Source organism: Pleurodeles waltl, chromosome 7 (genome assembly GCF_031143425.1).
Source record: "Pleurodeles waltl isolate 20211129_DDA chromosome 7, aPleWal1.hap1.20221129, whole genome shotgun sequence".
Lineage (NCBI taxonomy): Eukaryota > Metazoa > Chordata > Amphibia > Caudata > Salamandridae > Pleurodeles > Pleurodeles waltl.
The window spans coordinates 1,368,523,811-1,368,548,770 of NC_090446.1; the positions used below are offsets into that span (position 1 = coordinate 1,368,523,811).

Consider the following 24,960-nt stretch of genomic DNA (forward strand, 5'->3'; position numbering starts at 1 on the left):
CATGGAAATGAGCCTACAGGTCCCCTAATGCCTGCCCTGACCCAGGTGTAAAATAATGGTGCTAAGCAAGCTTGGAGTTAAGTTTGCGCTGAAATAGCATTAAAAAAATGACGCTATTTCAGCACAAACAGAGTATAAATATGCCCCTAAATCTGGCTATTGCCGAAGACTGGAGCCTCATAGTGAAGGAACACACCACCTAGGATGAGAACTGAATCAGGAGTAATATCCAAGCAAATTGTTCATCCACAGACCCTTCTGTTTAGAGAAAGTAAGCATCCACTTATAGGGAAACGATTACCCAGGGGCGTAGCTTGGTCAGTAAGAATGGCAGGGTGGGTGGGTGTGGGGTTGGGGTGCTTCAGATTTTCCGACAATCACTAGGGCATATTAAAAGACGTTATATGACAAGCAGGGCGTCAGACAGGGGCTTAGGAGGTGGTGGAAAGGGAGAGGTATGCAAGTTGGTAGGTGTACTAAGGGCATATTTATACTCTGTTTGTGCCGGATTTGCGTCATTTTTTTTACGCAAATCCAGCGCAAACTTACCTCCATATTTATACTTTGGCGCTAGACCCGTCTAGCACCAGATTTATGGAGTTTGAGTCATTTTTTTTACTGTGGAAACCTACCTTGCGTTAATGAGATGCAAGGTAGGCGTTCCAGGGCAAAAAATGGCTCTAAGGCCTTTGCGTCTTATTTATACTCCCGTGCAAAAATGACACACAGGAGGGGGAGGGCCTTAAAAAAATGACTCTAAAACAGTTTAGAGTCATTTTTTAACGCCTGGGTCAGGGCAGGCGTTAAGGGACCTGTGGGCTCATTTCCATGGTTTCCGACCATGGAAGCAGTCCACAGGTGCCCTTCCCTGCCCCCAGGGACACCCTGTGCCACCCTCGCCCACCCCTGGAGGACACCCATGGATGGGGGGACCCATCTACGGTAAGTAGAGATAAGTATTTTTTTGTTTGTTTAAAGTGGCATAGGGGGGCCTAACTTGGGCCCCACTATATACCATTGTGCCCAATGGCCATGCCCAGGGGACTGAAGTCCCCTGGGCATGGCCATTGGGCAGGGGGGGGCATGACTCCTGTCTTTGCTAAAACAGGAGTTATTTCCACGGGGGTTGTACGTAAAAAAATGACGCTAGTCATGTTAGAGTCAATATTTTTGACTCTAACCTTACTTGCACCATTCTTTGATGCACAACACCCATTCTTCCCTACGCCTCCGCTGCCCGGTTAGAGTCATTTATTTTGACGCTAACAAGGCCGCAGCGCCGGCTAACGTCATTCCATAAATAAGGCGCCCGGCTGGTGCGTTGGAATGGCCTTAGCCGACGGTAAACTTTTTGACGCAAATCTGGGCAAGCGCTGATTTGCATCAAAAATTATAAATATGGGCCTAAGTGAAAAACCCAATATTTTGTAAAATAAAGAACATTCTTTAGGGCTTTCAAAACAGAGAGGAGAGAGTGTGTGTTTTTGGCAGTGTGTGCGTCCACAGGTGAATTCCGACAGACCCTTCACCATACCCGACTGAAAACTAATGTACCCTACCATTCATCAGAAAATACATGTATTGGGGAGGGGGGCAACACCCCCACCACCTGAAGCTACGACCCTGCGTTTTCCCGGCTACCCTAGCCCTACAAGCTGCGCTTTAACCATCTGGACACGGTGTGTCTCTCTGTTACTGTCAAGTGGGCACACTTCATCTCGAAAATATTCAGAGCACAGAGATGTTCGGTACAGAGAGCAAACAAACACACCTTCTAACCATGCAGGTCAATTATACGGCCTGTGTAAACCCTCAGATATTTTAACTTGCACACACCAATTAAGAAATCTTTAAAATTAACTGTCCACAGCTCTACCTCTCCCAGTATCTTACCCTTTCGATCTTCTAAAACTCCAGTTCCCAAAGACTTTTAAAACAAGCATCTAATTTATGGGTAAACAGTGCAGGATACACGGTTTACGAGGAGCAATTGACGGATGTGCCATTGCACCTGGGCTAATACCGCCCAACCTGGAATCAGAAATGAATAAGCCCCGTAGTTGTAGTAAGTGCCCAAACCAAAGATTACCAGTTTGCACACACCAGTAAAATATCTGTAAGGATCCGGGTGAATATTCAAGATGGCTGCCTCGCTGTGCCGAAGGGAAGGAGGCCATGATGGACAGTAGCTGCGGTGCACGTTATTTGGCAGCTAGCATTGGACATCTGCGTATGAAAGGGATTTCACAAATTTGAATATACTCCTATGCACGGGCTGTCTAGGATCATTCACATATATGGATGTCTATGCATGTATGTAGTCATGCTCATTCTGGTTATCAGGCTGTGGATGGGGGTGCGCTGTTATTGGGTACGGCAGTAGAAATGGTTACGTTAGCACATGTGAGTAGCCAGCGAGCTACAGAGACTTCAGCACAACTTTACCATAGTTACTGTTGCATCAAAGCCTGACTTATTACAGGTCCTTGGCAGGGGCCAGTCCAACCACTGTTTTGTCTTGCACATTCAACCCTTGCAGAGCAGATCTCTGTCACAAAAGTTATATACAGTCCATTACAATGTGCGAGCATGAAGAGAATACAGTTAAAAAATAGGCAATGGGCGGGATGAGGCAGGTTTTCATACCGATCAGTTCTCTGATACAGCAAAAAAATGAGTCCAAGGGATTTGCGTTGGTGCAACTGCAGGAGCTGCCGCCCATGGGATAGGTGGATTGGGAGAGGGGCAGGCGCGTGGGCCTCCCTGCAGGAACAGCGGATGCTCCCAAGATGTACATGGGAGAAGCTCCCCAGTGAGGATGCCTTGAGTGATGCAGTGTTTTGGTGCTTCTCATCTACCTTCTGTCCTTCCAGGTACACTACTGGCAGTTCTGCTTGTCTTCAATGTATTAATGATAAGGAAGGGTGTTGTCTCCGTCCCCATTTGCTCCGGCGGCCCCGCCCAGTGCCAGATCTTAATCGGAGACCTCTTCGACCGGGCAGTGAAACTGTCGCACTACATCCATGCCCTCTCGACGGAAGTGTTTGAGGACTTTGTGAGTATGCAGTACCAAAGCTGAGCTATCTATCTTCGGGGCAGGAGGACTGTTGGAGTGGGGAGGGATCTTGACAAAGTTTTCCAGCTATCTCAATGCTTAACCTACAGCACACAACTATCTTTTATGAAATATTTTCCCAATTCCACCTGCTTTCCTAGCGCCAGACGTCCTTTGGGTGAAAGATCGCTTTATAAGTTCCTAATATCATGACAAACTTCTAAATGTATTACCTGTAACATATAGGGTTTATTTGGGTGCATACATGTACATTAAAAAAAAGAGAGGAGGGCAAGTTCTGACTGAGTAGCCAGGTGTTAAGCTCGATCAGAAAGCTGATAAGCAAAAAAAAAAAAACAGAGGTAGAGGGTAGCAACACCAGCCTTCGACACAACTCCGCCTCTAAAGAAGTAGTGTCAAACCTGTACCATTACCTTGGTACCATTGCATCGACCATGGCCATGATCATTAGCTCAACTTGGTTGCTCCACCCAAACTGGTAGGCCTCGTCTTAGACTAGGAAATGTCCCCACGTTTTTCCGTTCAAGCTAATGCTCAGTAGGCCAGAGAAAGTTGTGGAGTAAAGTTGTGGAATGCACGAAGCAAAACTGTGAGTGCATGGTACCCTATCCCTCCAACAAGGAGCACGTCAAGGCAAGTGCGTGATACAACTACCAGCAACTCAGTCTTGTATAAGTGATTCTTCATTTTATATAATTATTATATATTTATACACATTAATTTTTATATATTTATATTTAGGCCTTTATTGCCTCAGTGGTCTTTAGCACAGGGGCCCTCAAACTGATACCGTGGAGGGTTTTGGGCTGTGGCAAGAAGGTCCGACGCATTCTCAGCCACGTAGTGTCTCTGAAAACATGTAGCACTTTACCCAAGTACCTGCCAAAGGATGCTTCAGATAGGAAGACTGAATAACATTCAAACGTCTGAAAAGTTAAATAGTACAAAATAATTCTGAGAAAAAAGTAAAGTTTGAAGAGGAGGGTCTAAACAAATGATTTTAAGGTTGGGAAAGGGGAGTCTTGGGCCAAAACAGTTTAGATAACGCTATTACTGTTTTTTATAAGGCGTAAACCTGGTGGCACAGAATAACTTAGTAGTAATATATAAAAAAGAACATAACTGAGAAGTTGTTGTATACACCACGAATGGCCTACATTAGTCAATTAGAAGCTAATCATAAAAAGATCAAAGAAAACTTGTAGTTGGCTAGTGAGGTCTCCCTTAAATGCAAACAATTTACAGTTATTGTAAAAGGCTAACAGATGGGGGTGCTGGTGATGCAGCACACATTGAAGGAGATGCAATGCCTAGGGGGGGAAGGGGGTGGAGGTGGTGTATCAAAGCCTTAGAGTTGTTATGTGCTCAGATCTCTTTGCACCAGCGTAGAGGCAGGCAGTATAGTAGTCTAGAGCTTTCAGCCAACCTAGCAATATTTTTTATCAGACCAGCAGGAATCATCACTGTAGGTTAGACATAAAACCATGTACTGAGTCTTAACTTCTCTGGACCAATGAAAATCTTAATCTTATGGAGAGAAGAGTAAGATCCAAGCAGTCTCTGCAAGTTTACGGAAGTCCTCAAAGTGTATTGTGAGAAATCACTCGGTCTGGCAATCATGCAGTCAGAAAGCACTGAGCTCCACTTCTCCCACAAGAGCAGCATCGTCTCTTCGTATGAACACGTGTATGCTCACTTCATTCCAGTAATACACTTAGTGGGCAAGCTAAAACTTGGGAACAAAGAGTGAAGGCAATCCAATCGGTTTCAGTTACCAATTGCAACAACTCGCCCTGTCCTCTTTCAGATTCTTTTTCTGTGCCCATGAGGTCCTTGCAATAGTCAATCCTTCATATCAAGCAAGAACCCTCTCAAAACCCAATGTGCAGATGTCCTTCTCCCTGGCAGCCTTGTACGTTTTCTTACTAAAAATACAGGCCCATGTTCCCATCGACACTTTAAGCCAGAGGCGTTCTCATGGCCAAGTGTGACTGTTTCTGTGCCAGTGCATGACATTCTTTATTCATATATTTGCCAAAAATGTTTGGTTGCACAGCGGCAAAGAACGGAGGTTGTGTTTCCTCCTGGTCAGTAGGAAAGGAAAAATGAAAAATGCTCTGGGTCAATTTTTCAACTGAAAATGGCAGTTCAGATTGTCAAGGGAGCTGCATTTGTATAATTTTCTATTACTACTTACCTGGCCGTACATACTATTTGCTACATTGCTCGTGTAGCACTAAACTACCACTAACTACCACTAACAAAGTAGCTTTAAGTCCTAAAGGGAAATAATTGATGGGAAAGAGAGGAGACAGGTGAGGACAAAATGTATGTTACTACAAATCCTAGTCAAGAGATTTCTTGTAGCACCAAACTTTGCACATCTTTGTGTCGAATGTGCCTGTTGCTGGTCTATATAGAAGAACAAATTATACATTTTTCAAGAGAACTGTTTCAAAGGCAGTTACACATTAGGTTCTCAACGACTTACAAGTGTATAGGACCCACTATGCATAGCTCACAGAAACCCAGCAAACTCACCATAACATTCTCGCTTTTGTCATCTCTAATGCTACTCAACTATGCTGTGCACTTTCCCACTCTGAAAGCATTACAACCCCTGTGAGCATCATGGGCAGGAATGCCAGTGTCAGTCACAATAAGATGAAGACTTGAAAAAATAAACTTGTGGATCTTAAAGTTGTTTAGGGATAATCCATGACGAGTAAAACCGATGTAACTGACGAGCTGTGAATAATGTTTCACCAGATCTGCACAAACCATCAGGCACGAAAGAGTCTGTTCTACTTTCTTGCAGGATGAACGTTACGGGCGAGGCCAACAATTCCTAGCCAAAGCCATCAACAGCTGCCACACCTCGTCCCTGAGCACCCCGGAGGATAAGGAGCAGGCCCTGCAGATCGACGTGAGTAGCAGCTGTGTACAAGGGGGAGAGTTAAGAGGGGGTGATGAGTAAATGGGTACCACTGTGGGATCCAGATAATACAGGCCCCGCCGCACTCCAGAGGCAGGTTTGTGGTCATCGTCTCAAGTAAGTACGCACTCACCTAGCAGGGATGCAAACTATGTAGTTAAAGGGGTCGTTCGAAGAATGATGTGAGAATTCATCTCAAAGCACAAGGTGGAGTCATCAAAGAACCTCCTAGATTGGAACACCTATTGTTAGTTCTTGTTAGAACTGCAGGTCCGGATAAAGAGAACTGCTTGTTTTCTCTACACTGGGTGCCCCTTTTAGAAAAGATGCGAGCCCCAGCAGACAAGTAGCTGACCTAGATACCCGCAGCACCATCTGACGTGAACGCCAGCTACCACTGACCAGCCCTTAGGAAGACCGATGGCTTGTAACTGACTCCGCCCTTGCTTCCCTGCAGCATGAGGAACTGATGCAGCTGGTGCTGAGGCTGCTGCGCTCCTGGAACGTCCCGCTGCTTCACTTGTCCTCACAGGCACAGACCTTCTCCGATGCCCCGGACACCACCGTCCTGAAGGCAATGGACATGGAGGAGCAGACCAAGCGCCTCCTGGAAGGGATGGAGAAGATCGCTGGTCGAGTGAGTATTATGTGGAAGCTGCACTTGTAACACTGCTTAATTTGTAAATAAAAAACGTGCCGGTGCCCAAAGCTCTCCCCTGAAACACGGGCTGCTGCAATTAAATGTATGAGCGCAGAATACTGAGGCAGCGTAATCCTGAAGCCATCTCGGGCCTCTTTAATCCCTTTGCAGCCACTCCCCGCCCATTTAGTTTACTCTTGCAGCTTTCTGCTTTCTCCCTTTGTGACGGTTTTTCGTTTTTCTCTTCCTTTCTTTTTCCCATATGTGTCTTTTGCGCGCCGTAAATGCTTGAGGCAGAAAAATAAGTACCGGGCCTCAAAAATACATGCCAGTGCTGCGCACTGGAAACCACCGGCTCAAATTAAGCACTGCTTGTACAGCGCAGATATTCCTTCATCAACAGGCTGCTATCAACCCTTTACAGTAAACACATACACCAACTTACTTTGTGAGAGAACCAACGAAGGCCGTCACTGTAAACACGAGTACTTTATTCGCAAGGTAATCATGTATTAATCACGGATATAAAGGACCATACAGCCTGTGACAGCCCCTCAACACCCCGCATTCCAGTCCCTCTGACCTCATTCTATACGTTAAAAGCACAGATAGAAACACTACACTTTCTTGTGCCTGTTGTGCGGACAAGGTTACCACGTCAACGAATTTAGCACTGAAGAATATTAATAAATATATATATTTTTCAAAGCAATTGGTCTGCAAAGCGACCCATATTCATTGAACAATCAAAAAACGCTTCACTCTCGGAGGTTGTTGTGTTTTATCAATATCCATTTATTAGAATTTCTTCGGACTTCACGACAAAGTGATTCCGTCTCTTTCTACACCTGCTGTTAATGCGGGACTTTTATACACATCATTTGCAGTCTGCCAGTTTTCACTCTGAGGCATTGAAAGGAATTTGTTCTTGGATCTATTCTGGTAGCGGCCCGGTGCCTCGTGAACAACGATATGAATTGGCACTATGCTTCGTGAAGAAGGATATTCAACCGTTGGGGGTGTAATATTAAAGTGGGGGGTGAAATTGTGTAGCTATTCCCAATAGAATTAACAAATTAACTAATGGTATCCCAGTGTGTGAGGCATTGAACTACGTATCCCAGAATGCAATTGATGTGTATATAAGCCACGCATTACCAACAGGTGTATAAAGAGACGGAATCACTTGTCGTGAAGTCTGAAGAAATGCGAATAAATGGATGTTGCTTAAACACACCAACCTTCGAGAGTGCGGCCTTTTTGGATTGTTAAAAAACAAAAAATGTGACAATGACAAAAGTATAGCATCAACTCTCAAAGCTTACCGTAACCCCAATGGTCACCCTGCTAATAACACTTGTTCTATTTCTAACCCTAAACCCAAATGCAACCTTTCGCAATTTAACTGAAATGCTGAGCATCTGCAGGCTTTCAATGTTCATTACTTTCGTTGTAATTATGGCTTTTTTCACTCTCACATGCCGCTGACCAGACCCTTCCACGGACGGTGGCCACTGGTGTTTATGAAGGCAGGATCTGAACTCATGACTCTTAGAACCCGCACTGGCCCCTTGAGCAGCTCATGGCAGCAGACACATTTTGGGATTAGTATCCGAGCTGCAACAGCCATTCACTGGGTAACAAATAAGTCACTATTTTGGCACGAATGGGACAAAAGTAGTGGAATGAACAGCTCTGATTTCCCTAAAGCACTGGTTATGACTGACAGATTGGTGTGCTTGTGCAGCCACACCAGGTCTCAGGAGAGACATATATGCCCATTCGTTCTTAAATGCTAAATAAGCCAGCATTTTGTGCAACTTGAAGCTTAGCCACCAAATATTTAGCAAGTCTACTATGCAACACGTAAGTATGGCCGAAGCTCGAACGGAAGGATGCGCTGAGAATGCAGATCTGTGGCACAGCAACAGCAGAAGCAGGATCTGCATTATGGGGTTTATAAACAGCAGGGATATGTAGATGAAAAGTTAAGGTAACAACAAAATGAAGTCCATTTTTTTAAACTTTGGTACAAAGTGTGAGTTTCTCTCCCATCAAGCAAGGGCTTTAAAGATCGGCAAAATTACAGCAACAAATACCCATCATATTCTTCCTCAAGGGTCTACATGGAAACCCTTGTGGGCTGTACATGTAATAAGAGATGGGTGTCACCTGTCTAGGACTCTGACTTAACACGTAGGCCCTCCAGCACCCGAAAGAGGGGGACATATAAAGGCTGAATACAGGGTGAAATCGCGTATGACTGAGGGCCCCCAGGGACCATCTTGAGAAAGAGCGATAATTGCCCATCTCCGCCACCTGCAGTCAGAAACTAAGGGCCAGATGTACGAAAGGTTTTTCCCATAGACACAGAATGGGTAAAATCCTTTGGTACATGTGGCCCTAAATCTCTTAAGCATCCTATCTGCAGCCTTACACACCAAAGCCAGTCTAACAGATGTGATAGGTTCATGGGGTCAAAATGCAAACTGATTGGTTACAACCAATGTAGCTGCCTCCCACACATCCTCTATTCGCAATTCATCCCACTGTCCACATCCCAGGTATTTAAAGATGCTGTTTCTCTCACATGCATAGTATTAAACTCGGATTCCCACACGGACAACCAGTTATGTGGTACTAGAAAGCATTACAACTGCCCAGTTAAAAGGTGTCCCAAAATGTTTGCTGGATGTGGAAGGTTTGTGTTGGTCTGCACGTGGCAATGCCAGAAGGCTTACCTATGTTCCAAGACGGTATTCTTTTTTGTTTCTTTCAAAACGAGGGCCAATGCTCCTTTAGCACCAGCCCCATTTAATAGATGGGGTCCACTGAGAACCTAAGCCTAAAAATAGATCTTGGTTGCTCTTCTTGTACTATTACATTCTCATTACGAGGGAGAATTACTCTTTTAATGGGTCCATACTTAGCAATTACAGGCAAACTCTGATGCATCGTGTAGTTAGCCTACAGGTTGACTAAGTAGAGCGCAAGTTATATTTTGTCCTTGCTTGTTAAATGTGTCACACCTGGATTCTGCCTTCTGCTTTCCTTGTTTATCGGTTTTTAACATGTTAATGCCAAGAAAACCTGGAAAGAAAAGGCACTAATATCTGGATTTTCATAAGGGATCCCTGTATCGCATATAAGGGCAGGGTATCATAAATATTGAAAGCATATGTGCAATGCACCTCACCATATTTTACAAAGGCATTCTCCACAGTGTAGTTTTAGAACTCGTGAAGAGAACAAGTGCTTGGACCTCACTAATTATTCTTCGAGGAGACAGTCACTTCCCACAGACCCAACATTGTCTCCTATGCCGATGACACCCACCTAATCCTCTCTCTCTCACTGACGCCGACACCTCCACACAATCCAACTTCTGAAACTCCAAGACCGACATCGCTGCCTGCATGAAGACCAACTGCCTCAAGCTAATCTCCGACAAAACTGCAATCCTTCCCCCTGGGTCAACCCGTGGCGCCCTACAGCTCTTGGCCCCCCTGCAACACTCTCCAGCCACACAAACAACCTCGGAATAATCCTGGACACCCAACCCACCATGAAACAACAGATCAACGCCATCTCCTCCACACACTCTGCAAGATTTTTCACTGGATACCCCTCTCCACTAGGAAAACAGTCACCCAGGCCCTCATCTCCAGCTGCCTCGATTACGGTAACACACTCTACGCTGGAACCATGAAGTAGCTCACCAACCACCTCCAGACCATCCGAACGCTGTGGTAAGACTCATTCTCAATGTCCCCAGAAGAACAAGTATCTCTCCACACCTCAGGGCCCTCCACTGGCTGCCGGGACAGCACAGTTGTCTCTTCAAGCTACTCACACCTACAAGGCCGTCAATAACTCTGGACCCACCTATCTCAACAACTGCCTCACATAGCATCAACCTAACCGAGTACTCCGATCAGCCCTCCTCGCCCTGGCCAACATCCGCCATGAACGACTGGGAGGGTGATCCTTCTACCTCACCGCCAAGTCCTGGAACGGCCTACGCACACCCCACTCACTAGAGGACTTCCAAAAGCAGTACAAAACCTGGCTCTTTGCCACCATCTCCCGCCGGGCCAGACTCGCAGAACCACCACCACAGCGCCTAAAGTCCCCCAGGGTGACAAGCCCACACTCTACAAGAACCCCATGACTGATTGATTTATTGATTGTTTTTATTGTTACTAATCCTGTCAGACAACATACCCCCTTTTGCGAGATTTGTGGTTATGAGTAAATCCTGGATATCCCTGTGTTGAGAAGTCCTTCCAAACTCCAGTTTACGGCCCCTTGCAGGGTCGGAGCTCCTTTATATGCAATATTGATTGCACCAACATTACACTTGATTTGAACGTAATGTACGACCAATTCAATAAAGAAATAGTGAATTAATTTGTGAGGGCTGTATTGAATGATGTCCCAAGTATACAAGCCATGGATAGAAATTACCTATTCCATCCATATGGCTTTCTGTGGCTCTGGAACTAAAAAGAGCTGATACTATTTAAAAGGCAGGGACCATGTCAGATCAACTGATGCACCTTTTTTCTGCAAGAGGTCGACCCATGCTCCCAAACTTAAACCTTAAGGGCCAATTCAAAACTGTGGCCAAGTCTGCCAGATTCTACTGTCATAAATCCTGGAATCTTAAACATGTCCTCTCACTTTAGGATTTGAAACTAGCAGTTCAGGGCATGGTTATTTTGTGACCTAACTATGGCTCTACCCATCTCACCAGCCTCCTGAAAAACTGACCAACTCTAGTAAAAGCTATGCTTTAAGCTGCTGCAAGGTTTATCACCAATACTAAAAATTAGGTAAGTAACCTTTTGCCTACATCAAAGGGCTCACGATTATGGTATGCTGAGCTATTAATCTCAAAGGTAGATCTGTCCCATTGTCCTTTTTAAAGACCATGATTTCAAGGCCCTTATCTGATAATGACCCCAGAATATGGAATGCACTCACTCTATCAAGAATGCTCCCTCTTTTCAATTTAAAAAAAAAAAACCCAAATAATTTTTTATTTTCGAAACAACTACACTGGATGCCTAACCATGCAGCGTCTGCACTCTTTGCTAGTTCAACACTTTACTCTCTATTCTCCTACACCTGTGTGAGTTTAGTCTTTAGCAAGTCTTCTCTACATCTATAAATGATCTCACCCCATATTATGACTGATCTATAAGGTTGCAATGCCTATGATCTATAAATTGAGCGCCAAGTGCTTCCCATCAGCTATCTTCGACTAAATGAGATTTTCATATGCAGCTATTTAAACCTATGCCACTTTGTTCACATTCGTAGGTCACTGAATGGCTAACTAACCCATGGATCTCTTTAAGAACAGTGTTGATTTATGGACCGCCATAGTAACTAGAGTACTTAATGCTGGAAGTAGTTCCCCTAAGTGGGTCTCTTGGTTCCAGCCTACCATTATTTCCGTTTTGAAAGAGGGTGAAAGTGTCCCATCTGTCTAATTGATTTGGTGGTTAAGGTGGCTGGGTGTGTTACCCTGGAGTGACTACTAGCCAGGACAGAGAATAAAAATATTTTTTTGGGGGTATGTATGGTTTAAGAGCCGGTTCAGGGACAGTGGAATAGTGTCAGAATCTCCACCTCCTCATAAATAAGTATATGTCAGTAAAAATGTTCAACTCATCTGGCTTTTATGGACATAAAATAAGCTTTTGACAGACCCAAAAGATCTAAACTTTAGTCATTACTTGTTGACATGAGGGTCAACATAGGCCTTGTGGCTTTTCTACACAATTTACATTGTGAGGTGTGACAGGGTACGTTATGGCATGAAGGGTGAATGCAGTGATTCTATCAGACTTTCTTAGGGCCTCCAATAATATTGTGCATTTGCCCCAATCTAGTTTATTTCCTACATTAATGATCTCAAACACCTTATTGGAAATAAACAAGGACTTACGCAGGGAAAAATCTAAACTCATTCCCACTCTTTGGTATGCAGAGTACACTGGTTTGATGGGCAACAGGGCTAATGGCCTCAACAAACTTTTTAAAAACTTTATGTGCCATATGAATGGGCAAGATCAACCACAAACGATTCAAAATCTTACGTCTTGGTATTGGGGCCCAAGTTTACTAAGAGCCACACGTTTTCTGTTAACCATGATTTTATGAAGGTCCAGGCGTTCTTGTCCTTGAGGATCATCTTGACATCCTCTTTAGCAAGTTTGGCTAAGGTTCCTAGAGTTAGAAAGGCAAGATGGGGAGAAAGAACCCTGTCTTTTCAAGGAGCAAAACTATGGAACAACCTGCCGTTGAATATACGGGTGTGTGCACAGGAAGTGACATTCCGAAAGCCTTGTAAACATGGTTATTCAGAGCCTGAATTATTTGATGTTGTGTTTCTTGCGATTGAGTTGTCAGCATAAAGGCCTCATGGCAGATATTGCGCTATATAAACTTAATAACATAACATCGGTACCTGCTGGTCCCACCACCTTTCGTGGTGTCTTTTGTATCCCTACAGATATCTACCACATATGGTTATATTATACAATCCGAAGTGTGCTACTTCAGTATGTTACAGTCCAGGTATTTAGGGCTTTGGTGATCTCAGAGTTTTACAGGTTGGGGGAAAGAAAATATTTTGTTGATGGTTAATAGCACTCCTATTCATGCCATTAAGAATTGGGTCTATCCAACTTGTAGGCTGCAATTCAGCTTGCTCTACTCTGCTTTAGTTAGCTATTGGGTCTAATCATTGTGCAGACGTAGCCTAATTAAGGACTGTGAGGTCGGTTAGAAATCTGCAACTAGAATATGTATCTACCAGATAATTTGTTACCGAAGATAAGTAACTTGTTCATCTGATAGAGACTTCTAGTTGCAGATTCCTTAGCCTTTGAATAGATACCCAAGCACTACCCTCCCTGGAGGTGGTTCTGCGAACCAAGATCATACTAGGAAGTCCTGTGGGACCGAAAGGGCAAAGTACCTGTCCCTCTGGACCGGACTGCCTAGGCAGTAGTATTTGATGAACATGTGCAATGAACCCCACGTTGCTTCCTGGCAGATATCCAGGACTGGAACGCCGGTGCTAATGCAGTGGTTGCAGCTGTTGCTCTGGGGGAGTGAGCCCGCAAACCCTGCAGGGGTTTTTTCTTAGCCAATGTATAGCACATTTTAATGCAGAGAACAACCCATCTGGAGATGGTTCTTTTCTGCACTGCCCGACATTTCTTCACACCCACATAACCCACAAAGAGTTGATCATCCACCCTGAACTCCTTGGTATGATCAAAATAGAACGCCAACGTTCTTTTTGGGTCCAAGCGATGGAGTCTCTCCTCTTTCCTAGAATGATGTGGGAGTGCGTAAAAAGTAGGCAAAGTGATGGATTGGCTTATATGAAAAGAGGTGACCTCTTTTGGTAAAAAGGAAGCCCTGGTACGAAGCACTACCTTGTCAGGGTGGATGGAAATTAAGGGTGGCTTTGAGGAAAGACCCTGCAGCTCACTGACCCTGCGGGCAGAAGTGATGGCTACAAGGAATGCTGTCTTTAAAGTAAGAAGCCTAAGGGGACTGTTATGAAGTGGCTCAAAAGGAACACACATCAGAAAAGTAAGAACCAAGCTCAAATCCCATTGGGGCATTGTGAAGGAGGAAACATATGGGTAAGACACTTCAGGAATCTACCAGCGAGAGGAGATTTAAACAAGAGTTGGTCAGGTAATATCAGGAAAGCAGAGATAGCAGACAAGTAACCCTTTAGGCTGCCCAAAGCAGAGCCCTGCTGGGTCAGAGAAAGAAAAAATAAGAGGACCGCAGCTAGAGAGGGTCAACAGAATTATTTGTGCACCATGCCACAAATGCCTATACTGTTTTGGTGGATGGACACCTGGCTGCCAAGATGTTACAGATTTCGTGAGGAAGGTCAAAAGCTCTCAACTGCCGCCGCTCAATCGCCATGCAAGAAGGCGGAGACTGGACCATCCCCTGCTGCTGCGACAAAAGATCCTCCCAAAGGGGCTGATTGGAAGATCGATGGCCATGCTGAAGAGCTTGGGATACCAGACTTTCTGTGCCCAGTCCGTAGCCACAAGAATGACTTGGACCCAGTCGTTCTTGCGTCTTCTTGAGAACTCTGGGCAGAAGTGGTATAGGCGGAAAGGAGACCTGAGTTCCACTTGAGATGAAAAGCGTCAAAGAGTGAGTGCCGCTTTGGAAACTCCAACGCGCAAAACAGCTGATATTGCATGGTCTCTGTGGAGGTGATCTAGCCAAGGCTCTCCCCAACTTCTGAAGGAGACCTTGCGCCACCTCCAGAAGGAGATGCCATTCATGATCAACCAGGCAGATGTTGAACCACCAGAGGTATGCCCTGATGTTCCAGCCATGTCCAGAGGTGCGCAGCCTGATGACAAAGGATCCACAACCTCACCCCGCTTGCTGCAGGACCACATGGCAGTGGTGTTGTCCGTGAACAACTGCACCACTTTCCGTTTGAGAGAGGGAAAGAATGCTTTCAATGCTACGCTGATCACCCTGAGCTACAAAAGACTGATATGGAGCCTGGACTCCACCGGAGACTAGACACTTGTGATCTCCACCTCTCCCATGTGGCCGCCCCATCCCATTCTCCCTTTCAGGTTGGGAAAGGGAGAGGGACCTGCCTCTGACTCAATTGCGGTTCAAAAGACACCACTGCAGATCTTGCGCAGTTCCATCCGAGATCTGGACCAAGTCGGAGAGATTTCCCTGATGCTGCTCCCACTGAAACTTCAGGTCCCACTGCACAGCCCACATATGCCATCTGGCATGTGTCACCAGCAGGATACAGGAGGCCATGAGGCCCAGCAGCCTCAAAGTAATTCTCACCGAAATCCAGGATAGAGGCTAAAACATCGGTTTGATAGCCTGAATATCCTGTAGTCACCGCTCTGGGGAATAGGCCTGAAACTGCACTGTGTCCAGAACAACTCAGATGAGAGGGAGCATCTGAGAGGGAGTCAGGTGTGACTTCAGCACGTTTATAGGTAATCCCAGTGAAAGCAGGAGGTCCACCGTAGTCTGGAGGGGGGAGGCGAGTCAGCCTTCAACAGCCAGTCATTGAGGTAGGGGAAAACTGAAACCCCTGACCTGCGCAGATGAGCTGCAACCACCGCCATCACTTTGGTGAGCATCAGGGGGAGCGCTGCTGAGACCAAAGGGGAGCATAGTAAACTGAAAAAGCTATTGGCCTACCATGAAACGCAAGTAACGTCTGTGGGCAGGCAGGATGGGAACATGTAAATATGCGTCCTGCAAGTCCAATGCTACCATCCAGTCTCCTGGGTCCAGGCCAGATAGGCCCTGAGCCAGAGGGAGCATTTTAAACTTATCCTTCTTGAGGAAGAGATTGAGGGACCAGAGGTGTAGGATAGGGCAGAGGCCCTAGTCCTTTTTGGGCACCAAAAAGTAGCACGAATAACAACCACAACCTACTTCTAGCACAGGGTCCCTTTCTATGGCTCCCTTGGCCAAGAGAGCCATAACTTTCTCGCGGAGAAGTGCTAGGTGATCTCCCATCATCCAATCGTAGGATGGTGGCATGGTTGGAGGGGTAGTCATGAACGGGAGGGAGTAGCCCCTTCGGACTATTTGCAAAACACACCTGTCTGGCGTGATGGATTGCTAGTGGGGGAGGTGATGGCGAATCCTGCCTACAACTGGTCCCTGAGGGGGAAGCATCAGACTAGGAAGGTTTGGAGGCTGGAACGGGAGGGGTGGTGGACTGGGCAGACTGCTGGCCTCCTGATCCACAAGGATGTTGGATCCCATGTCCCTGGCCACGCACAGGCTGGGCAGCATGGAGGCTGGAGGAAAAAGGGATGTGGTTGGGCACTCCTTCCGTAGCCACAAAAGGGGCGAAAAGTAGACTGAGGGGGGAGAAGAGCAGCGGTGAGGCCCAGGGACCGGGCCATAGCCCGGGACTCCTTAAAGCACTTGAGCACGGAGTCTGCTTTGTCTCCGAAGAGATGGATTTCATCGAAGGGCATGTCAATAAGCGCAACCTGGACATCCCCTGAAAAGCCAAACATCCTCAACCAAGCATGGCGCCTCAAGGCCACAGTCGATGCAACAGATCTACCTATTGAGTTGGTAGTATCCAGTCCGCAGCATATCATGAACTTCGCTGCATCTCGCCCGTCAGCAACAGCTTGAGAGAGAATTGCCCGGGTCTCCTCCGGGACCTGTGGCAGCACCTGCGCTACTGTGTCCCATAAGGAATGGGTGTAAAGGCTCAAAAGGCATGCGATGTTCACAAACCACAATGCCAAACTGGATTAAGAAAACATTCTCTTCCCAATCTGATCCAGTCTTTTGGATTCCCCATTCGGGGGTAGGGAAGGGAATGCACCTGAGGATTTAGAGGCCTGTATAACCAAGCTCTCAGGGGTGGGATGTTGCATCAGGAATACAGAGTCATTAGGCGCTGGCCTATGGCGGCAGGCGATTGTCCCATTAACAGGAGCCCCTATGCTGAGTTTGGACCAAGTCCCCAGCAGGACTTCATTAAAGAGCAAAAGGAGTTCTGAAGACGAAGTTCCAGGTTGAAGCATCTCAGTCAGGAGGTTAGGCCTGACAGCCACCAAAGGCAGCTTGAGGCCCAGGACCTCGGCTGCTCTCCTCACCAACAATGAATAAGAAGCTTCCTCTTCCGTGTCCACAGTAGGGGTAGAAAGCATGCCAGACTCACCTGGCTTCACCCAGGTCCTGAGCCCAGTCCATGGGGTCATCAAGCTGGTATTCTAAAGGGTCCAGTGACTCCTCCATACCCTTATCATACCCATAAGAATAAGTGTCCGGGGATCTGACCTGGAAGCAAGATCCCTGTTGAAGTCGGAATCGGTGTTGAGGGACGCCGGCCTGGCTCTGTGTCAGAGTCGACGATGAGGATGGGATTGATGCTGACTATGGGCCTGGGTGGCATCGGGAGCAACAACACCTGAACCGTTGTCAGGGAAGGTCGTGACAGCACGACCGACGACAATTTGGATCTGGGAACAGATCCCTGGGTGCCCTCTGGAGCCAAGGCCGAAGCTGTGGCGTGGAACCTGATGGGGGCCCTGCTGACCCTGCGGGGCCCGACAGCATTCCGGAAGGGTCAGACTGGCCAAAGATGAGGCATGGCCTCGTAAAATTCTTGTAATTGGGCAGGGGTGGCTCCGGCTCCCAGAAACTCAGGGAGGCGTGGAGCCGACCTATAAGTAGGCGCTGAAGACGGAGGCCTAGAGTGACGACGCTCATTTTCCCACGTCGCGTCATCTGTCCAACGGGGTGAAGTCGAAGAACGCTTGCTCTTCTTCACCTTCTTATTGTGCTTACCCAAACATCTGGAAGATTTTGAGTGGGACGACTAAGAGTGTAGGCTCCGCAAGCAGTCTCTGGGCCTTTCTCTGAACTGAGACCGGGAGCGACGAGGAGCTGAGCACCAGTCCGCAAGCAGCTTTAGGGACCATTTCCTCAAAGCCTTCTGGTTTATGGCCCGGCACTCAGAGCACGACTTCGGGTCATGGTCTCACTCCAAACAACAGAGACACACACAATGCAGATATCACGGACATCATCCGATGACAGGAGTCGCAGGGCTTGAATCCGATCTTCCATGACGACATCTTGACACACCAGAACAAGCTTTGACAAAAGTAGAAAGTCCAGTCACAAAGTGACTGTAGGAGTAGCTCTTCTTCAGATCTGCTCGTAGGCTGGCGTGGAAAGAAAAGAACGGATATCAGCGTCCCGGGGCTGCACCTACATACCACCAGCAATGTCATATCCGGCGAACCAGACGACGTGGAGTCAAAGCCACCTAACGGCGCGCAAGGGTACTGCTCAAAGAAAAGTCTCCGGATCCAGACTGACACCTGCGGAAATTCAAAAGGTAAGGAATCTGCAACTAGAAGTCTCTATCAGATACCTGGGACTGTTCCCTTTTGAGAGGAAAGAATGGGTATTGTGTATTATTCCTTTACATTTCCAAAGGGGAGATTAGAGTCTGATGTTTTAAACTTCTGTCCTTGTGGCGCAACTTCAAAAACAACCTAGCATTTTATGTATTTATGCAAATTTTATGTATCACTTGGAACTAGATTTCTTATCCCAGTAGTTGAAGTTGCTAATTTTACAGAGTATAAACCTGCCTTTGTTTTTCTACAGTTACTGGATAATCCTTTATGTATGTCATCAGCTATTGTCTTGCAATACAACAACAACAAACACAGCGTTGGGGGCAGTTTCACTGACATTTCAGGAACATAATCGGAGAGTAAATCCCACACTATGATGTGGTACACATCTATATCACAATTTACAGCATAATCAAAGGAACAGTATTACAATACCCAGATAGCAAAGTGGAAGGTGAGTAAGGCGAGTAGGTGTGTAGTGTAGCTAGACGGCAGAAGATCTAGGGGAGCAGAAGTGTAAATAACCAAGTCGTGTGGATCCAAAATTAGCTGGATCGGCTGTGCATGAGGACAAACATGGACAATCACGAGCGGACAGAAGCCTGTCCGGGACATCCTATTATTAATCTGTTCTGCCTGGTGCTATTAGGATCAGGAATAAGATAGACTCATGAATATCATTACATCACATGATTCTTTTTGTACGTCTACTTGCCAAGATACTGCATTATCTTTGTTTTCCTAACTCATGTCTTTTCAATGAATTTTACTGGTTTTAATTTGTTACCTATTTCGTCTTTTTTCACAACTGATGATTGACTGAACTGCTAAAAACTGTGACTACTGTATGCATTTGTTGCCTACATCTTGCAATCTGTCTGTCCTTCTATATTGCAGGCCTGCTAGTCCCTCAATCATTGGCCTCCTGCTACAGATATGTGTACACCTGTTGCCACTGTATATCCCAATCATGATAATTAGTGTTCTGAAACCCATGGGCATAGCTTGGTCAGTAAGATTGGGGGCTATGAGCTTCAGATTTCCCAACAATCATGCTGGCATATGTTAAAATACATTATACGACAAGCAGGGGGCATGAGAGGGACTTAAGGGGCAGTGGAAAGGGAGCATAAGTTCCTGAGGTGTTCGTTGATCCCCTAAGCCACTGTGTAATCATAGACTATGGTGTTCCGGAACAATGTGAACTGCAAATGTAGGTATATGAGTTATTACAATCAAGCCTCATTGAGACGATTCAATTGGGCTGTCATCACTGCAGGTCCAAGATAAAACACAGAGGAAGCTCTGGGCCGAGGTCAGAAGTTGTATGGATCTTGGAAACGTGTATTTATGAAACTGAAGTAGCAACCCAAACATGTCGGGCTTTATTGTAGTGATTACAGTGGCTTAGAGGATAAACGAACACCTTAGGAACTTGTACCACTACATCACCAAAGGCGACACCACACTATGTCAGCGCTTTACCACAAGCTCTAGTGGCTGCTGAGGCTAGGCCAGGTAGCACTGTAGTAGTACAGTGGATGAAGACATGAGAGGAATGTTTTCTAATCTGCCATATGCAGTGAGTGCTGCGGTACTCCAGCCCAATTCCGAGAAAAATGGTACTCCTACATTTTGCATCCGAGCCAGCCATCAAGTCACAGTGGAAATCTTTACGTATGTATGTGGTATTTTTCTAGCACAAAACTAGCTGAAAAGCAGCAGAGCACCGTACAGGGTCAAAGACTAACAGGACATCAACGGGTGATAGGAGAGGTAGCTGGTCTGTTGGCTGCTAATGCATTGTGATATAGTGCTCTTTAAGTGGTGAATCTTTAGCTATTTCATAAATTGGGGGAGGGTTGGTGGTCCTAGCTGATACAGGGATGTTGTTCCATATACTGAGCTCATTGATGGAAAAGGACTGCTGCCTTGTATTTTCTTTTTTAAACTTCTTAACCAGTAGTTTGACAGCGTTCTGGCTGCGAGTGTGCTTAGAACCACCGGAGACAGCAAGCTTGTCTGCAACATAAGTAGGGGTGCTGTTCATGAGGACATTGTAAATGATGCAGCTAGTTTGAAGGTGATACAGGCCGGCAAGGGGAGCCAATACAGTTCTATCAGGATTGGTGTGATATGATCATATTTCTTCAGGCCCTGGATGAGACGTTCTGGGGTGTGTGGGAAGCCTTTAAGGGGTGACAGTGTGCCGACTACAAGACTATGGAGCAGGGCGTTACCACCATCCAAATGGCAGAGTACAAGGGCTGGAACAGCAGTTTGGAAGTCGCTTGCTGGAAGAAATGTTTTCACTTTCCTTAGAAGAAAGAGTGGTACCAGTCTGTCTCTGTTTTTACTGCACTGTGTTTGATATCACAAGATAATCCAAGTGACTTAGTTTAAAAGAGCCAGATCTTGGACTACCTAATCATAACACTATCTGCAGGCATAGGCAGGGGGTGGCTTCTTCTCCAACTTTGAGTGGTTGTCCTCTTGGTTCCGGCAGGATTACTACTGTGCCTGGGGCTAACACACTTTGAGACTGAGAATCCTAGAGATCTACCGGACCTGGAAGATATTCAAGCATGCGTGTTTACCCAAAGACTAAAAACAAAAAGTATACATGGGCTGGAGATGAAGGAATGATTCTTATGAGCGTAGAAAAGGGTTAATAACTAAAAACTTCTCTTTTCCGGTTTAGATCCAGAGCGCTCCAGGAAACACAGTTTTTCCGCAATGGCTGGGGCCGGCCCACACAGCGGTGGCTGATGACAATTCCCGCCTATTTGCCTTCTACCATCTGCTGCACTGCTTTCGAAGGGACTCCCACAAGATCGACAACTATCTGAAACTTCTCAAATGTCGTCTGGTGCATAAAGGCAGCTGCTAGCAGACAATTACCCTTAACTCCAGTCGCAGACACGGGCACCTTGGCTGCCATTGTTGTGTGGCAGTGCCTTACAGAGCAGCTTTCCATATCAGGTGTATACACGTTTGTTCATTCAGTTAAGAGTTCTCTTCGGTCATCCTTCTATTACCTCCTCTGCCTCAATTATCCTTTCTCCAAAAACATATAACATGCTGCAGAGTCTCTTTTTATTACAGTGCCCACGGACCCTAATATCCCAGCTCCTCAAACCTTGAGTATATTACGTGAAACTGAATTGTCCTACCTTGTCTTAGCATAAGTGTTAATCTCTTAAAGATGAACCACAATCTGTGTCTATCCAAAAGGGGTTGTTCAGAGAACAGCAGTGCCCCCCCCTTATCTGTAAAACCCATGAGATCACTCATCATCTATCAATCTATCAGCCCCTCTCTCTATATATATAGATAAATATATATATCTATCTATAGATATAAATATATATATATCTACCTATATATATATATATATATATATTATTTTTTTTGGGAGAGAGAAAAAGGCTGAAAGATGGAGGCGGGTGATCTGCCTTGCTGTACCCCCACTCTAATCGATGCATATCACAAGATCATTCTCCATCTTTTAGACTATGTTTCTCTTTCTAGAGTAATGTTACCCTGGTTTGTCTTGTCCTGCAATGCACTCTCTGAATATCTGTTCTGAAAGTAGAAGATTGAACGGGTCGTTCGGTCTTGCACTGCCCTGCCTCCCAATCTTTCCTTGTCTTGTTTTCAAGAGTATTGCCCCGCCCCCCACCATTCCCCCCTCTTATAAGGTGCTTACGGGGCAGTCTTTGGTTCAAGAGTATTCTTGCCCTGAAACATTCACCTTCTCCAGCAGCAACAAACCGCTTCCATGCAGGATTCCAGATTTGTTGTTTATGATTGCACAGCCATTTTTAAATAAAAAAATATTTATTAGGCAAACATTGTGTTCTTGTTATTACTTTTAAAGTTTAAATGTGAACAGGTTTTCTCAGTATGCAATCTGAAGATCTGCAGTTACAAACACGGGGTACTCCAACAAACGTAGAGCCACTGGAAAAAAAACTTAAACTCTTGGATTATTTCAGAGTGCAGATATTGCATTAGAGGACTGGTTAAATCCAGACCCGTGCTGCTTTACATTATCACCCAGATGTCTGTGTAGGCTCTGCATGAATGACAGCTAGGGGCTGTAAAGACTGCACAGGTGACACCAGCAATCTGTGCAGCATATAAATGCACAATACCACAGGATTTATATTCACACCCTGCCTCACCTGCGACAATGAATTTCAGCCATGAGTGCCTAACGAAGGAGGAAGAGACTCAATTCATGCTTGTTTTTTTCAGCATATTCACATAAGTAAATTTATGTACAAATAACCTAAACTGAAATCATTTGCATAGTCAAAAAAGTCTGACTTGGTTCTGCCCCTTCTCGGCCCACGTTCGACAATCCTTATAGACGCAGTGGTTTATATTGTTCATATAGACTCTTAAGGGCGGGGATGCATGCAGCAAGTCTCTAGGCTATTCTTTGCAACACCAACATTTCCTGTTTCCTACCTCATCCTTCTTGGTAATTAAGGTCTAAACATTTTTACTATAGCACCACAGTTCAATGAATGTCATTTATACACTGTGAGGACAGTAATTCGGTCAGGCGATAACTAGGCTCGCTGTGGCCGGGGGAATGATGCACATGCCCTAGAACCACTCGTCAGGAAAACATGTTAAAAGCAGAAGCTGGAAAAATGAAGTGTCCTTCAAAGCAGGTTTGCAATTTAATAACAAGTGAAGCAAGGGCACAGCGAGTGTGCTCATGCTCCAGAGCATGGATGCAGCATGCCAATCTCAAAGGATGCACGGGATGATAAATACTGCAGGGCATCAGGTACCAGCTTTCTTCACCTCCGAGTGGTTGGCTGCCACAGACTGAGTTTGGCGCCGCAGGAAGGCCCATGGCTGCTCTGAAGAATCCATTGGCTCACAGTTCAGGGGGGTGGAGCCTCGGCAGGCACGAGTAGGGGAGGCTTCCCACTATGCTGGCTGCACCGGCATGGTAATGGTCAGCACCTGTAATAACATTAGAAAAGACCAGTTACAAACACTGCCACTCACCCCACACCCCCATCCGAGAGTTACAGCCGTGAGAAACGTCCAATTACATGTCCAGACAAGAGAGGCCACTTACACGGTCTGGCTGCCAAAGCAACAAGTGAGTATAAATCACCCTCATGACGAATACAAAACAAATAGTCCGACCTCTCCCGCCTCCACAGCAAGATTGGACTCATGAGCTGCAGGCGGGATAATGAAGGCTCCAAACGATGCTATCACTTTAAACATTTGAAGGGTGACACGTGTGGTACTCCACAGACACATCCCTTCCCCGTGATAAAACTGGTCTTGTGTTGAATTGTCACTTAATGGCTTTTGGGTAAACTGTTTTTGTCAAAACGTGACCTTTTAGAAAACTGCCCAACTGTTGTTAATACTGCATGTTATATGTAAAAAAAACATGCTGAAGCTGCAAACCCTGCATTTCTCTCTCGTTTTCCACGTATTCTCAATTTTGCACTTGTGTACGTATGTGCACACAGGATGCAGATGTGTCTATGCCGCCTTCAAACACAGATGCTTGGACACTCCTGAGTGCAGCCGCACGCATCAACATTCTTACCACAGGGGGAGGAGGGACGCTGGGAGGCAGCCATTTTAGCTTTCGACTGCAGAAGCAGCATCCATTGACGCAGTTTCTGCAGCATAAGAGGTTAAAGAAGGGGCAAAGGACACTGGCACCCTGGGTGGGCAGTGAAGCGCCGGCAGCACAGAGTGGGAAAGAAGCACGGGTAGTCTAAAAGGAGAAGAGAACAACGAACACAAAATGAATAAAAAAATAAAAGCGCATGCAGCTCCCCGATACGCACACTAGAAGACTCAGAAGTTCTAAGAAATGAAGACCATTCCAACCTTGAGCAGCTTAAATGAAAATGAGCGGCTTGAGGGAGTGTGGTTGAGGGGGATATCAAAGTGACAACAGAGTTCCTGAAAAAGTTCGACAGCAGAGACAGTCCTAGTGGGTACAAGGATAGTTTTCACAACACAAAATCTCACATGAAGCGTTACCAGATGGACGAATGCGGGAAGAGGCAAAAGCCCTCCATATTCAGCTTTTTATATACCTTAATTGTCTTGAAGTAGGTAGCATATGCGTCTGGGTCCCTTCTGGGTCCCAAAATGTACAACATATGCATTACATGAGTTTACAATGTTGCTTTGCCATGGTGAGATCTCTGGACTACCACATGCAGCCAGAGAAGCACATATAGTGCACAAACAGCCACAAGTTGTAACTGAGGCATTGGTGGTGAGGTACAGAGTACATAAACAATGGAAGCCTTGAGGACAGAGAATCATAGGTAGCCAGAGCGAGCATCGGGCACCGGCAGCC

The 24,960-nt window shown here is 45.9% G+C and overlaps 2 protein-coding genes across 6 annotated transcripts in view; one reads left to right on the forward strand and one right to left on the reverse strand.

Annotated features, from left to right (window-relative positions):
* The first annotated feature begins 2,909 nt into the window (after positions 1-2,909).
* On the forward strand, positions 2,910-21,486 carry PRL (prolactin). The gene is made up of 4 exons (XM_069202047.1): positions 2,910-3,055; positions 5,895-6,002; positions 6,469-6,648; positions 21,298-21,486. Exons 1-4 carry the CDS (start codon positions 2,912-2,914, stop codon positions 21,484-21,486), a joined length of 621 nt encoding a protein of 206 aa, XP_069058148.1. The 5' UTR covers positions 2,910-2,911.
* Positions 21,487-22,417: 931 nt separating this feature from the next.
* PIH1D1 (PIH1 domain containing 1) overlaps positions 22,418-24,960 on the reverse strand; it is a 69,952-nt gene continuing 67,409 nt past the window's right edge. For all 5 annotated transcript variants that reach the window (XM_069200823.1, XM_069200821.1, XM_069200819.1 and 2 more), the window contains exon 11: positions 22,418-23,582. In XM_069200823.1, coding sequence (XP_069056924.1) covers positions 23,547-23,582 — 36 coding nt within the window. In that variant the 3' untranslated portion in view covers positions 22,418-23,546. The remainder of the gene's footprint in view (positions 23,583-24,960) is intronic.

Coding starts and splice junctions, on each gene's coding strand:
- PRL (XM_069202047.1), top strand. CDS start 2,912: ATGATAAGGAAGGGTGTTGTCTCCGTCCCCATTTGCTCCGGCGGCCCC. Junction 6,003..6,468: donor AGCAGGCCCTGCAGATCGAC/GTGAGTAGCAGC, acceptor GCTTCCCTGCAG/CATGAGGAACTGATGCAGCT. Junction 6,649..21,297: donor TGGAGAAGATCGCTGGTCGA/GTGAGTATTATG, acceptor TTTCCGGTTTAG/ATCCAGAGCGCTCCAGGAAA.